At 39.1% G+C, this 15,718-nt stretch overlaps 1 protein-coding gene across 4 annotated transcripts in view; it reads right to left on the bottom strand.

The window, feature by feature from the left end:
• Positions 1-680: 680 nt before the first annotated feature.
• The window catches only part of LOC115295602 (cytochrome b5 reductase 4), a 92,855-nt gene continuing 77,817 nt past the window's right edge, over positions 681-15,718 (bottom strand). For 3 of the 4 annotated variants that reach the window (XM_029943643.1, XM_029943644.1, XM_029943646.1), the window contains 4 exons: positions 15,557-15,707; positions 15,160-15,246; positions 5,682-5,846; positions 681-1,209 (listed from right to left, as the gene is read on the bottom strand). In XM_029943643.1, coding sequence (XP_029799503.1) covers positions 1,155-1,209; positions 5,682-5,846; positions 15,160-15,246; positions 15,557-15,707 — 458 coding nt within the window. In that variant the 3' untranslated portion in view covers positions 681-1,154. The remainder of the gene's footprint in view (positions 1,210-5,681; positions 5,847-15,159; positions 15,247-15,556; positions 15,708-15,718) is intronic. The other variant, XM_029943645.1, reaches the window with a different exon arrangement.

Below are 15,718 nucleotides of genomic sequence, written 5' to 3'. Positions count from 1 at the left end.
CCTCCCCCACCCCCCACCGATTTCTGTGCAAACAGAGCTGCTGTATTGAATAAGACTGAAAAAAAAAAAAATCTAAGTTAGCTTCGGCAGTAGCCACCCATGCATTCAACAGTTTCCTCAGGAAAAGCTCATAGTGACTTTTCTTGATACCCTCTGCTGAATCCCAATCTGTGAAAGTATCTGAAGGCGGCACACAGCAGCTGGAGGAAAGAATGAATCGCCCACACACCAGAGCTCATGCGGGCTCCCCGCTGAACGACCAGCTGTGGGGGAAGCAGCCAGGCAAGGTTAACATTTAGGACACGGTGTTCTTCTAGATGGGCTCAAAAAGAATTAAAATTTAACCCATTCCAGAGCGCCAAAGGATTAGTTTAGGCCCTGGGACCAGATGCTACACTTTCATTATATTTCCTGATGCCTCTAATTTTGGCTAAGAATCAAAATAGTTGTTAAGATTCTCTTAGACTCTGACACATTTAATCCAAAGTTGCAGATATGAAATGTCTCCAGAATCTTTTACTGCTGCCTTTTTAAATTCCCCTTAGACACCCATCCAATATTGTTGAGTTCAAACACATTTCTACCACAAGAACTAAGAAGTACTTAAGTATACTTTTATTCTACTCTGTATCAATGCCACACACACACACACACACACACACACACGTTTGGATCACTTATAAGTTAAAACATACCATGTTTTAATAGTTAATAACAAGGACATAAATGGTCATTTCCTGAGTTAACAGTGCAATGTAAAATTTAATCTGTATTGCTAATAAGACATTTTACAGCATAGAAACATGATCAAAATGATCATTTACTTTATCATGTCATAAAACACCAGAGCTTACTGTAGTACAGTGATACACTTTAAATGGTAAGGAAGTCTGTGACTCATCACAAAAGACACCTGGATATACTTGTTGCCATGAGTGATTCCAGGTCAGATACCAATAGCAAAATAAGTTATGGTACAAAATAAAGTCAACGAGTTGCCTCTACTGAAGGAACATTTGATTTCATTGAGGAAGCTGAAACCTGGATTCTAGTTAACCTTTTAGTTAGTATGTACAAAAATGTTCTCTAAAAAAATCCTAGGTAATCACAAATTTAGACAAAACAGTTGAATAAAGGACAATGACAGCTCTGCATTATGCTGTAAAACTGTGGATCTCCTCTTTGGAAAAGTTCCTGTCATGCAGCAACCTGGAAAACAAATAAAAAGTACATGATTCTTTGGCAAAGTGTTCAAAAGTAAGGAAGATCAAAGTTGAGCATCACAACCATGTATTTTTTCATTTCCCCCCTGTAGTATGCACTTTGTCTTCAAATATCTAGTCAGTGTTCAAATTTTCAACGGTCTCATAAATGCCATAATTTTAAAGTTTGTTTACTGTCAACTAAAGTCTACTCAGTGTGATCAGCTGATGTCTTTTAGGTATCTTTTGACCTATAAGATCTCTTCCCCCTCACCTTGTCTTGTAATTTCTTTGTTGACAAAACCAGATTTTTATGTGCTGGGCCACTCAGAGTCTTCATTTTGGGCATCTCTGTGGTGTACAGTAATACGTTCCTAGGTCTCTTACTTCCCACCAACATCCTTGGTAGTGTTCTTCCATCAGGAGGCACAGAATACCTGGCTGCCTCTCTTTTTGGATGCTAACAACTCTTGGTGATCTACATATACACCCATTGGTTCATGAGGGACTGAGGTTGGTGACACTCCTATAACTCTTTCTTCATTCATCAGCTGAGGAATTCTATAGCGAAAAACAAACACCTGCTGATTTACTGTGTAGCTGTCCAAGTTACAGCTCACAGAAAAGGCAGAATAAATGCATGTCCCCCCGCCTTTATTCACCAGTTTTCAAAGTAAGGAGTTGATCCCCCCAGCACTCTATCCTTATTCTCCCAAACTGAATAAGACAAGCAGAAATGCTGCTAACGTCTAATTCAATTTGGAAAACTCTATAGACACTGAAATCTTAGAAATAGGCTCTGTTTAAAATGCTGCTGAAAACAGAGAAAGACAAATACCATATGATTTCAGATGTGAAATTCATGAAACAAAACAAAGATAAAAAGACATACAAACAAACAAACAAAATAGACTCCTAAATATAGAGAACAAACTGATGGCTACCAGAGGGGAGTGGGGTGGGTGGTGGGTGGGTGGAATTGGTGAGCACTGAGTAATGCACAGAAATGTTGAATCATAGTGTATGCCAGAAACTAATATAACACTGTATGTTAATTATACTTCAATAAAAAAGAAGAAAAATGTGTAAAATAAAAACATTTATTTAGTACTTGCTATATATATAGTCACTGTGCTAATCACTTCACATTCCTAAGTATTATAATTTATTCCCTCGTACAGGTGGGTGCACTAAAGCTTAGAAAGGTTACGTCATTGGCTCCAGGACGCATGCCTAGTGACTACAGGTGGTTACAAGTGGCAGAGCTGGGATTCAAACTCAAATTAGCAGCTTCAGGCGGACATACGTATTCAGACAAAGTGAGGGTGTGCACCGGAGTCGTGCGGCTGACTCTGTGCACAGGTCAAGCATCTCACTGTCGGAACTCACCTACCTGTCCAGCCACACTTGCTGTCCCTGCCTGGCCACACCAGGCCAGTCTTCCGCATACCTGCCCCTTTATGCATCTGCTTGCTGCTCTGCCCATCCGACCCTTCCCCACTTGCTCTGACTGGAAACATTCTGGCCATCACTCAAACAGCAGGTCTTTCTGACCATGCAGCTCCTCTCTCTCCAGTACACACCCCCCAAGGTGTAACTTGCCTCTTCTTCAATTTCCCTAACACTTGGTTTTCACCTCCAGGAAGAGTGTTTATGATATTCGGAGTCAAATTTTAGTTATCAATTTATGCATGTTTCCACCACAAGACCATGTGAGCCCTGAAAGCTGAGCCTATTTTATTCATCGGTGTCACGAACACAGCGGGGATTTGGCAGATGAACTGCACAAGTGATCATCTTGCTCTTTATCTGTATCACAATAAAATCAGTTTCTGAGTCTCCCTTTTATCATATCATACAAAGTTAACAAATTTTCACCAAATATGAAGAGTAGGGTTGAAATGGTTTTACTTATGTAGCAGATATGAGATTCATTTTGGAGGGCCTGAAGGAGTGGGTATCACCCCCAAAAGAGTCATTTTTCAGGACAGCGAAACCTATGATCTCATAAGAGACCCACGTAAATGTCAAGTAAGAGATATACTACATTCATTAAGATGATCAAGACAAAGAAATCAAAGCAACAGAAGTCCTAAATTACAAGTCGCAGGGCAGAGGCTATGAACTGCAAAGACAGGCACATCCAGGGAACTGTGGATTCGGCTTGCAGACCACCGCCATGAAGTAAATATCGCAACAGGGCAAGTCACATGAATATTCTGTTTTCCAGTGCACAGGGAGTTCTATTTACACTATGGTCTGGCCAGTGTGCAACAGCGTTATGTCTAAAAAAACAACATACATACCTTAACTAAAAAATATGCAAATGCAAAAAAAAAAATGCTAACCATCATCTGAGCTCTTGGCAAGTTGTAATCACTGATCACAGATTACCGGAACACACATAAGGCCAAAGGACTTGCTTGATGCAGGTCCGTTGCCACAATCCTCAGTATGTAACAAAAATGCAGTGCGTGTGAAGCACAATCAGGGGCGAGAAATAAAACAAAGTATGTCTGCACTGATTTGAACTAAGCTCTTGCAAGGCAATTCTGGGAGGCACGTTCCATTGTGAGCAAAGGCAGGGTTCCACACATGGCCAGGAATCCTCCTGAGAAATTCCTGGCAAGCCAGCTAGTGCGGCATAGAAAGATGCGTTCTGAGGCAGCACTGAGAAAATAAAGCTGCAGGAATTACATTCAATTTTAAAAATGCAGAAGTACTAGGATCTTGGCTATCTTCTATTCAATTACATAGAGACTGAGGTTCCGGAATGCCAGGAAGTGAGTTAAGTCTTGGAGGGTACAAAAATGAAGAGCCCGCAAACAGCCCATCTTTCATGGGAGAAAACAATACCCTTCTAATAGGAGGCTGTACAAGAGATTCTTCCTTGGTCAGTTAATTGAGCTAAATGGCCTTAAAGACAGTCTCTTCCAATGCTGAAGAGTTTAGATTCGCATGATTTAAAAGGATTATTAAACTGCAGTCTATTATGAAGTATGCATTAAGATACATCTAAAATAGAAGAATGTAGTCCTTAGCCTTATTCTTTCTGAAAAATTATTTTACTTCATATTGTTAGTCTTCACTACAAATTAAATAGTTTTGTTTAGCTTTGAAAGATTAGAAGTTTAAACAGTAATTGTTTTAAAAATTTGAAGCTGAGAGTGCTTAAACACACACAAAACATCTTTTCTGAAGGTATTACAATCCATAAGTACAATTTAATTAAAGTACTTTTTAAAATTCAACATAGAGGGGCACCTGGGTGGCTCAGTTGGTTAAGCGTCCAGCTTCCGGCTTTGGCTCAGGTCATGATCTCACGGTTCGTGGGTTCGAGCCCTGTGTGGGGATCTGTGCTGACAGCAAGCTCAAAGCCTGGAGCCTGCTTTGGATTCTGTGTCTCCCTCTCTCTCTAATCCTCCCCTCTCATGCTGTCTCTCAAAAATAAATAAAAACCATTAAAAAAAATTCAACATAGAAACATTTCTCAATGCATTTACTGAGGTCAATCTTTTTCTTAATTAAAATTTAAAATAGTGAGATAAAAAAGTAACAAGAAAATGTGAGCTTTAGTCAGATCTCAACAAGGAAAAACAGGGTAGTTGAGGCAGTCATATTTTATTTCATTTCATTATTTTAAAAATATTTATTTATCTTTGAGATAAAGAGACAGCACAAGCAGGGGATGGGGGCGGGGGGGGGGAGAGAGAGAGAGAGAGAGAGAGAGAGAGAGAAAGAGAGAGAGAGAGAGAGAGAGAGAGAGAGAGAGAGAGAGAGAGAATCCAAAGCAGGCTCTAGGCTCTGAGCTGTCAGCACAGAGCCCAGTGTGGGGCTCAAACTCATAAACCGTGAGACCATGATCTGAGCTGAAGTAGGACGCTTAACCGACTGGACCACCCAGGCGCCCCGAGGCAGTCATATTTTAAAATCATCTACACACCTAACAGTGCCTATGTTTAAAGAAATATTTTAAACTGTCATTTTATATTTAAATCAGAGCCAGGTGAACTTTGAGTAAGAAGCACACTACCATTGATGTTTCATTATCTAGGGCCAACTCTGAGTCTTAGCTTATGTATGTTCTAGTCTCTCCTTTTGTCCTGTCATCTGACTTCCAATCACTGCATTATTTACTAGCTTTTGCCTAACTGCAGAGAATGAAGAAATGAGATGAACAATGCTTTTTAATTACTATATAATATAAAGCTTTGGTGGAAGGAGAAGGTGAATCCAGTGTCCAAGGAAAGAACATGGCACCATGTATCCACACTGCCAGTCATCAGCAATGACCGTCATCCACATCTAACTCTATGCATAATCCTGGTGTCCAACCTCTCACCTGCATGAAGGCTGTAACCGACTATTGCAGTGCAGGTTTGTAACAATGGGAGGAACAGAAATCTAAGTCAATTGCTTCCTATGGAAGATTTTCATTTCAGTGTTGGGTATTCTTTTCCATACCACAGTGCTACTCACCGTATTCCTTGTTCTGTAAATGGGGTTGGCCCACAAATGCAGATGAGGACTTTGGAATTGTCTGAACTTCTTTTCAAAAATTCAGAAAGAAGAGCTGGTGAAATATGTCCCCGTTTGCCATTCCATTCAGAAGTGGGCGCTGAGAGCACAAATTCAACATCAAATCTAGAGGAAAGAAACATTTTTAAAAGTCTATTATTTTGAATATATTATTAACATGTTTTAAGTTCGTGAAAACATTTCCTTTTTTTCCCCTGGAGGACAACTGAATACCTAAATTGTAATGTATGAAGTATGTAAATTGATACACTTGCTAGAAAAACATATAGGTAAGCAAAAGTTTAATAAAAACATACAGGTAAACCTGTATTTACTCAGGATTAGCTTTTGCTATGAATAATAAGAGTAACCTGGTGTTATTTACTCAACTCACTAGAAAGAGTTCCAAGGGATCTCAAAGAACTCCACATTTCTATTAATAATCTGCTTGTATAAATCACAAAACAGAGCAATTACAATTGGCATGTGGATTTTAATCTCTGACCCAAACCTCTCCAAGTTCCAGACCCAAGAGCCTACTGGATTTATTTCTTGCTGTCTCAACTGCTTCAACATTAACTTAGGAGCCCCCTATCCCACACCTGATGCTATCTTTGTGAAGGAAGCCATGGTCCACTTGGTTGCAAAAGCCAGGAGATTGGGATTCATCCAGAAACCTTTCTCTGCTTCACCTCCCCTAAGCACATCCTCACCAAGTCCTAGCTCCTAACTGTGTGTATACTTGGCTCAGTCTTCACGTGCTGCCCATTCTCTTTCTGTAATGCTTCTACTGAGCCCCACTCATCAGTTCTTAGCTCAAGCATCATTTCCAGTAGCCTGCCAGTGCTCTTTATATGTGCTGTAGGAATGCTTTCCTTTCCCTTGTCTTCCTAGCCCTTACTTCAGCCCGTAAGTATGTGGTGATCCCACGTCTACTTTCCCCGCTAGACCGTAAGCTCCATGAGAGCAAGGACCACGTCTGCTTTGGTTCTCACTGCATCCCTAGTGGCCAACAGACAGCAGGCATTCAGATACTAAAAAATGAAACTCATGAAAGAAAACTAATGGGTACCGAACTGAAATGAGAGAGAAAACGTCAAACCAAGTCTCACAATGTAACCACCAACCATTTCTTCCCACAGCTCTGTGATCTGTTAAGTGAACTGCTGGCAAAGAATCACAGTAAATTAAAAATGTTGTGTTGTACCTGCCCTGCTCGCCAATGTAGCAAATACAATTCATTCTCAATCATTTTTAGCACCATCAGATCAAATGATTTTCTGTATTTCCTAGTGAATAACTGAGATGTTTTCTCAAGACCAGCAGAAATAAATCAAACGTAAACCTCAAGACAAGTAGAAGTGAACAGTTTCCTTGTGAGGGAGCCCAGGGAACCAAATGTCAGAACAGAGACAAGACGTGGCCGGTGCAGCTGTCCTCACGTCGCTATGTGACAGCTCAGGTAAGGGGCCCGCAAAATGACTGGCACAGAGCAGCGCAGGCCAACTCCGAGGGCCTGCCAGGGCTCAGAGACCCAGTCCGGACCCTCACCTAGATCCCAGCCCCTCGGTCTTATTTGTCCATCTGTGGAACAAGGTGGCAAAACTGTATCATCTCGAGTCTAATATTCTGATTTTATATTTAAAAACCCTACAGAATTGTGTTCTATTTCTTACCTTTGAGGTCCCCAGGTGGTTGTAGCAGCAATCCAATCTGCTCTGTACAGAACAGCTTCCCCAAATATTTTCTTTGTCACTAGCATTTAAAATTTAGGATAGTTTTAGATAATTCCAGAATGTCAAATTTGTCCACTGCTCCATAAGGCCTTGTCTGCCTTATTTAATACTATACCCAGGCTTGGCTTGAGGTAAGTGTGCAAAACTACTTGATGAAGTATTTACAAAGAAGCCATATTGGTTAAAAATAAAAACTGTGCTTGGAAGAACAAAGTTCATATGCTGGCATCTATGAAATCACATTAAAAATGTATGTGAATTCATAAGTGCATTTTTCTGAAAAGATCCATAATGTTTCAGCTGATCATCGAAGGAGCCCCAAAAGCAGCTGCAGAACTACTATCTTAAGACATTTCCAATTACATCCAACTGGATAAAAGATAGCAACTGCGTGGTGAAATTAATAATAAAAACTTGTCTCCTCTGCTTCTATTTCCAACAAGTCAGTCACTGGAATAAAACTGTTAAGATCTATAAATTAATACTGTTGTTGCTCTCACTTGAAAAAAATTATAATTTTCCTTTCCTGAGATGTTTAAAAGAAAAAAAGCGTAGTCACTGGCATGCCTTCTACAGGCGTCTACTAGTAGGTGATAAAGAACTGTGATCCTTATATAAAGGGTGTAAACTTCTCATGCATTTTGTATTTACTCACACACTGGTCCCTCGGCCGTAACTTTTGGGTGCTCAGTGGAAAAAGTGCACAGCCACACAGATAAGAGTTTTGGGGGTATGTAAAGAGGATGCTCTCCTGCTTATCCCCTTCACAGAACTAGAAGAGCTTAAACTGGAGTAGGAGCGATACCAATTTAAGATTCAAAAATATTTTAAGGGATTCCTTTTTATCATATCAAGATACAGATGGTTACTATGGAATTCTCTCTTCTGGATTATTCTGAATGAAGGCCAACTTGCTGTCTGCGAAAATTATAGCCTTGAGGCATAAGGAAAATGTTCTGAAATTCTTTTCTGCCCTATGATTTCAAAATGCAGGAAAGGACTAGAGCTCTTGAAAAGGTTAGCTGAAAATAAATTTAGATAATCCATTAAGTGCAAACAAAGCAACATAAAGAGAGAGCAAGCGAGTGAGAGAAAATAGACCTGCTTCTGGTAAATACTTATGTGGTCTAAATAATGGAAGTAAATAAGCTAGTGAAAAAAATTATTTTAAAGCAGACTGATAATGACCTGAGATGAAAAATCTTGAAATACAAATGTATTCATTCAGTCTAAATCCTCTGCAGAGCAGTCATCAACAATTGGTCCCCTCCTCCTCCAGCCAATCAGCTTCCAACACGTACCTCCTTCACATCTCTTACACACATCCCCTGCCTTCGTATTTTTACTGCCACGAGTCTGCAACAGGACTTTGTATCTCTTGCCGAAAATACTGCTGTCCTAAGCCCTAATCTACCTGACACATCATTGCTATATTAGTTCTCCTGAAAATCCAGAACCCATCTTACAACTTACTGCTCAGAAGCTTCTGAGATTAGTCACTGCCTAGAGAAGAGTATTTTGGGGTATTCAGAGCCCCGGCTTTTCCTGATTTCTCTAGATAAAGAAAAATAATAGATCATAGGGTATTTGTCTTTCTCTGACTGACTCATTTTGCTTAGCATTATACTCTCTAGCTCGATCTGTGCTCTCTAGCCCCATCCACGTTGCTGCAAATGGCAAGATTTCATTCACTTTGATGGCTGAACAATACCATATGATTTCACTCATATGTGGAACTTAAGAAACAAAACAAAAAGAGAGAGAGAAACTGAAGATCCATTCTTAATTATAAAGAACAAACTGGTGGTTACCCGAGGGGAGGCAGATGGGAAGATGGGTGAAACAGGTGAAGGGGATTAAAGAGCACACTTATCACGATGAACACAGAGTAACAGAGAACTGCTGAATCACTACATTGTCCACCTGAAACTAACAGAATAGTTAACCATACTGGAATCAAAATTAAAAAAAAAAAAACGATAAGAAATAGGAAAATCCTAGAAACAACAAGAAAACCTGTCATTTGCTCACAGGGTAATAATTCATAAAATAAACAGCTAGGGGTTAAAATTTGATAGAATATACATATTACGGAGACATTTCTCAAAATAAATCAGATAAAACACTAGTGTTCTTCCAGATGTGAGTGGTAATCCATGAGAAAAGACTAACCTATCATATGAGTTTGGGACTAGTGGGTTCAGATTTTCTTAAAACCTTGAATAAGCTAACTTCACAACAAATTTTCAAGAAGGTAATATGGTACACATTCTTTCTCAGACTTATTTAATCACAGAGCCCTTTGGTCAGGGGAACACATGGACATTAAAAAAAAAAAAACGCATTCCAAGAAACACACCATTTGAGGAACATCTGAAAGGAAGAGAGTCCCTTCTGAGTCCATATTAGGGGCCCACATGTTTGAGCTCATCACTGGCTGGAGAAAAAAGAAAGGGGCTCAGACACATTTTCAATGTACTTGTGCCTGAGATCATCGGCTTCTGCTATCTCAATTAGACTGAAACATTGCTAGTCTTAACACTGACCCCAGAGGACAGAAATACAGCAGTCAGTCATTATCTACAGAGCCCGCCACTGATAGAGAGAGATGTGCTGCCCAGGTTGCTGGGACTTTCCATGTACCAAGTGTAATACAGGAATTACACTTAAGGTCTCCACTGCCTGATGTTAACCTACCCTGTTTCTTTGGCTGTCAAACAAGAGGATTACAAGTGATCACCACTAAGATTCCTTCTAATGTGGATATAATTAATGCTTTTATTTTTACAAAGTTATTTCACATTGTTCTCCTTCCCACATACAGTTCAACGTAACTGGATTGTGCTCCTTTGCTAAATCACTCAACAAACTGGCCCTCATGGTTTTTTGCTCATAAAAAATCCTATTACCCAAACTTTTCCTATTCACAGAAGTGTTCATTGTTCCCCAAAGCCCAGCCCTTCTTCCATGAAGCCCTGCCATCCCCACCTTCACAGAAAGAGAATCACTCCTCTTGCTAGACTTCTATAACCCGTCACTCGTTCCTCTCAAGACTCACAGTTACTGCTGCACTTCAGAACTTCACCACCACCTGGGTATTCTTTACTCATTTTGTATCTTTTCCCACCACTAAGCACATTTTGCAAATAGTGAGCACACAGTGACTGAAGTGATGTGCATGGTCCCCGGGTCCCCATAACGAGGTACACAATCTCTGTCCTTTGGGTCCCACTCCTTTGCTGCTTGAAATCCCTTTCCCTTTGGTCCTAAACCTTAACCTCATCCCTTCTAAAAGAAAAATAATGACACTAACATATCAAGTGTGGGGAGTACAATATTCTGGGCTGGGTACTTACCTTTCTAGAGGCTATTTGTCAAAATGTATCAATAGCCTTGGTATTCTGATGAATTTTTATCCTGCATACAGCCTTACAGAGCACCCTGTAATCACTATGTCACACAGCAGGAGACTGGTTAAGTAAACCGTGGTATTGTTACATGACTGAATATAGTGCAGCTATTAAAAATCATGGTAGCAAGCAGGTTTTCCCAACTGGCACTACTGGAATTTGGGGATGGATGTTTCTTTGTTGTGGGAGGTTGTCATGTGTATGTAGGATGTTAGCAGCATTCCTGGACTCTACCAACTAGACACCCCCAGTTGTGATGATAAAAAAAATTTTCAGACATAAGTGTCCCCTAAAATCACTGGGGCAGGGTGGAGAGGCAGTTTGTGGTGAGAGACAAAAACTGGTTTAAAATATTCTATATATAGATTGTGCATAATAGAAAATGTAGTTATAAAAAGTTTAATCAGTATGACATTATTAAAAATTTTTTTAATTTTTAAAAAATTTATTTTTGACAGAGAGAGACCGAGAGTCTGCAGGGGAGGAACAGAGAGAGACAGAAACACAGAATCTGAAACAGGCTCCAGGCTCTAAGTTGTCAGCACAGAGCCCGACATGGAGCTTGAACTTGTCAACTGCGAGATCATGATCTGAGCTGAAGTCAGTCGCTGAAACCACTGAGCCACCCAGGAGCCCCAAGACTACATTATTTAAAAAACACAAAATAAAAAGATGAGTGTTTATAAGTGCACACGTGCGTGTCAGAGAGACAAAGAGACAGCTTTATTAAAAGAAGGTTATTTTCTCCAAAAATGACTGTTTTGAAAGAGAAGGAGAGTACCTGTCATATTTATATATTACAAAATGTTGTCCAGAGGCCAATCTCATTGTCAAGCTATCCTGCCCCTCAAAATCATTTTGCCAAAGCTAAGAACTGATGACAGAGCTAGGGCATTCTACTGGATGAGGCCTCCTGCATAACACTGTTCAGAGGTCAAGAGACATAAACAAAATTTAATTTGGATCCCAGTTTACATAGTAACTAGCTACAGCTACTACTATACATATCTGCCTTCTGTTTTCTCTCAAATTTCTTAAGAAAAATAATGTGTGAGATTCTGCTAGATTTGAAATGTTGTGAATGGAGTCCTAACTACTGGAGTTAAGAGTCAAGTGTAAGAACATATTTGGATAAAATTCAAGTAAGCTGTTTTCTGTTCAAATGCGTATTTAATGACATGGAAACTTGACTGAAATACAAACATCCCAAAAAGTACTTATGGTGTACCTATGTTTTGCAATTCTATTAAGAGTAGCAATGTGAGTAAATGAGGAGACAGAGTCTCTGGGTTGCATGAGAAAATAAGTCAAAATAGTATCTTGTTCACTGTTGTGCCCTTGTAGAGAGGCACATAGTAGAGCTCACATTTATTTAATGAATGAATGAATGAATGAATGAATGTTACAAATATGCTAATTCTGGGCTAGGCACCTACACAGACTGTCTCACTGACCCCCGTAGCCAAACAATTCTGTGATGTAGGTTTTGATATCCTTACTTCTACAAACAGAGACACTGAGGCTCAGTCAGATCAAGTTACTTGCCCAAGGTCACAAGGTTAATAAGCTCCCATTATGCACTCATACTTCTAAGAATTGCATTTGTGAATATTATATAGATAAACTAGGGAGGACACGCAAGCACGCTTGCTGAGACTCAAACTATTAGATCGTATCATAGCCTCAGTACCCATCCTGCCTGTCCCTTCTTGTTCCACACGGACTGAATGGAAGGCTGAGACCAAATCCTACAGAGTAAGGTGTTTCATTTGCTTTAACTACAAAATTTAAGAGGATTTAAAAAAAGATATTTATAATCCAATAATTATTTAATGTGTTCAGGGGTCACATTTTGTCATCAGAAACTTTAATTACTAAAATTAGGAGTGATACAGGAAAGTCCATATGTAGAAAAGGATGATTTACTATATAAAAGATGTCCTTAAATACTATCTAAAATACAGATGTGACTAATTAAAATAAGCTTATATTAAATCTGAGCTTTTACTTTCCATTTTTGTATGGGACTCAACAGTAGTTCTGCAAAACCCATCGATAAGCCTTTAAGGCTAGGTTTCTCATAAAGCCTCAGAATATGGTGACATTCCTGATAAACATTCCACACAAGCATGACCTTTTTGTTTTCCAGTGAGGGCACGACCCGAGTCTCCAGGGAGCAGCAATCATACAACCCTAGAAGTCCGTGCCAAGGGAGTGCCTCAAGCAAGGACAATCATGTCTCCAAGGAGGAGAGGAGCAGGTCAGTGAGTAGAGAGCGAGACACCCGGGAGCACGAGGGGAGGCAAGAAGAGAAACAGAAGGAGAAGAGGGGGACGAAGGCGGGCCACCAGCGGGAGCGCCATCACTCTCAGCAAGCTGGCCAGTAGCTCGCCTGGTGAGGGCGGTTCGAGCCAGTCATCCAGATGTGAAAAAAAAAGGGGCCTGTCCTCATCCTCAATATTCTAGCCCATGCAATCCACCAACCCAAATTATGCAGACCCAAACAAAACAGAATGAAACAAAAGAAAACACACTTTATGTTCAGAGGCTGTCAACACATCCCTTTATACCAAGCACTTCTTAAATCAAGTTTAGCTCCTATTGCAAGTCTAAAAGTGCAATGTCTGTTCGGGAAAATAATAGTAAATGGATCCTCTTGTACAAGGGAACTATGTTCAAAAATAACTTTGTCAAAACACTGCTAGAAATACTTTATTTTTTTAAACCTAAAGTTAAAAGGCTTAGTGATGCTGTTTAAATTCTTTTAAATGTTTGTTCAGGAAAACAGGAGTTTAGTTAATACAGAAATGAAACACATGTGCAAAGAGTTCTTCAAAACCAAAATTCAAATATCTGAGGTAGGGCTTCACAGTTTCCAACACAGTTACATAATTTTCTCCAATCCTCACATTAGCCTTATGAAGTAAGTAGGAAAGATGTCATTATTTCATTTTGAAGGTAAAGAGACAGGCCCACAGAGCTAAGTAATTTTTGAGTAAGGTCCAAGCTGGTGAAGGGTAGAATGAAAACCGAAATTTAGGGCTTCAGGCTTTGTGGTACATGCTGCTTCTAATTTTCCACTTTCAAAATTGTGAAAAAGGCACTTGAAAACCCAGGAATTTGTATTTAAGTCATGCTCTAAACTGCACTCTGGCTACCTCAATACAAATACTCTTAGGCTAATGGTTTAAGTATGTAAGAAGACTAAACACTTCAAGGATACGTAAATTCAGGTCATTCTTAATATGTGAACGTTATTTATGAAGAGAGAAAGAGGAAGATGATGGAAAACAGGAAGAGAGGAAAAACAAGAGGTGGCCAAGCATTCCCATAGCGAGGACTTTTGGTAAGTATTCACAAGAAATAGAGTCCCAGAACAGTGGAGTTTCTGACATCTTTAACTCAAACTTTCAAAAGGCCTGGAATTATATCTGTACTGTATGATCTTAAACATATTTACTTCAGATATTTTGTGTGAAGTCCTTATGAAGTCCTTAATTTCTTAAAAATAGCTTTTGATGACCAAAGATATGCTTTAAAAAGTATGACAGCTAGTCCAAATCACTCTTCTAAAAAATATCTCTAGAATTTCCTATAGCTTTTAACTCTCATTAGGGGAGTTAGGGCATATGCCCATTTCAACTATCTAATTTCAGTTGACTGTGCTAGGGCTTTCTTCAATGAAAGAAATTCCCATGCTTTCTTATTCTACCAGAATTCAGCCTGCCTCAAACGGTTTTCTATTGCCTATGCCAGCATTTCCCAAGGTGCATACTGAGGACCACCAGTGTTATAGCTACTAAAGAGTTAATGTAGAGAAACAAAAATGAAGAAAATCTTAACTGAACAATGCATAAGGGACCCCCTCCCCCCATTTGAAAAGTCACAAAGGCTCTAAGAAATCTTATAGTAAGGAAATATATTTATTTTTGCTTGACCCACCTTATCACATTTATTTGATTTGTATCCACTATAACAAGAAAATCTTGAATTACCAGATTGGCTACACTAGATCATTTTCGGTGAAACCCAACTCAGAATAAATAACACAAACAGAAAGCCCAGTATATTTTATGTATCTATATATATATGATGTCATATTAATCTTATCAAACAGTATTTCTTTGGGGGAGGGGTATTAACATTATTTGCACTGAGGCAATTATTGATTAGTTTATTTTTTTCTTTGAAGGGGCTTCCTGGCTAATTAAACACTCCAATCAAAGGAGGTAAGGCCTAGACTAACTATACATTTTTAAATATTTAAATGTAGAGCTAGTACCGGTTTAATACCTTTTATCTTTAAATGCTAATTTCTCCAACTGGCTTCTCCAAATTATATCATCCTCTGTTTTATTGAAGAACATCAGCTTCACTTTCCTTAAAAGAAAAAACAACAACAACTCAAAAGGAACTATTTCGATTACATTTAAAATATGCATTAATGGAAAAGTCTAAACGCAAACTGGCATAAATGCTTTTTAAGTGCCAATTAGGTAACCCAAAGTATCAAAAATAAAAGAATCAAGTTAATAAAACAGCTAGGACTGGAGGACGCAGGGTAACAAATGATAAATGAGGGAATGAGAGTATGTCTATTAAAGTCCATTGAGTATTTAATTAATTTAGAATACCTCACACTAATCTAACAGCCTCACAAAGGATAGTAATTGAAGATAAAATTACATACCTGAGACTGGGTATGTTAGTCAAAGCAAAATTCAGTATTTTAACCATTGGTGTGAAGCCTGTTCCAGCTGCCAATAAAAAGAGATCTTCTAATTCTTGGAACTGGGATATTTTAAAATTGCCCTCAGGATTGCTTACGGAAACAAAATCTCCTAAACAATGA

This window comes from Suricata suricatta, chromosome 7, assembly GCF_006229205.1.
Source record: "Suricata suricatta isolate VVHF042 chromosome 7, meerkat_22Aug2017_6uvM2_HiC, whole genome shotgun sequence".
In the NCBI taxonomy this organism is placed as follows: Eukaryota; Metazoa; Chordata; class Mammalia; order Carnivora; family Herpestidae; genus Suricata; species Suricata suricatta.
The sequence above is the reverse complement of the archived record's forward strand: the minus strand, read 5'-3'. Positions and strand labels throughout refer to the sequence as shown.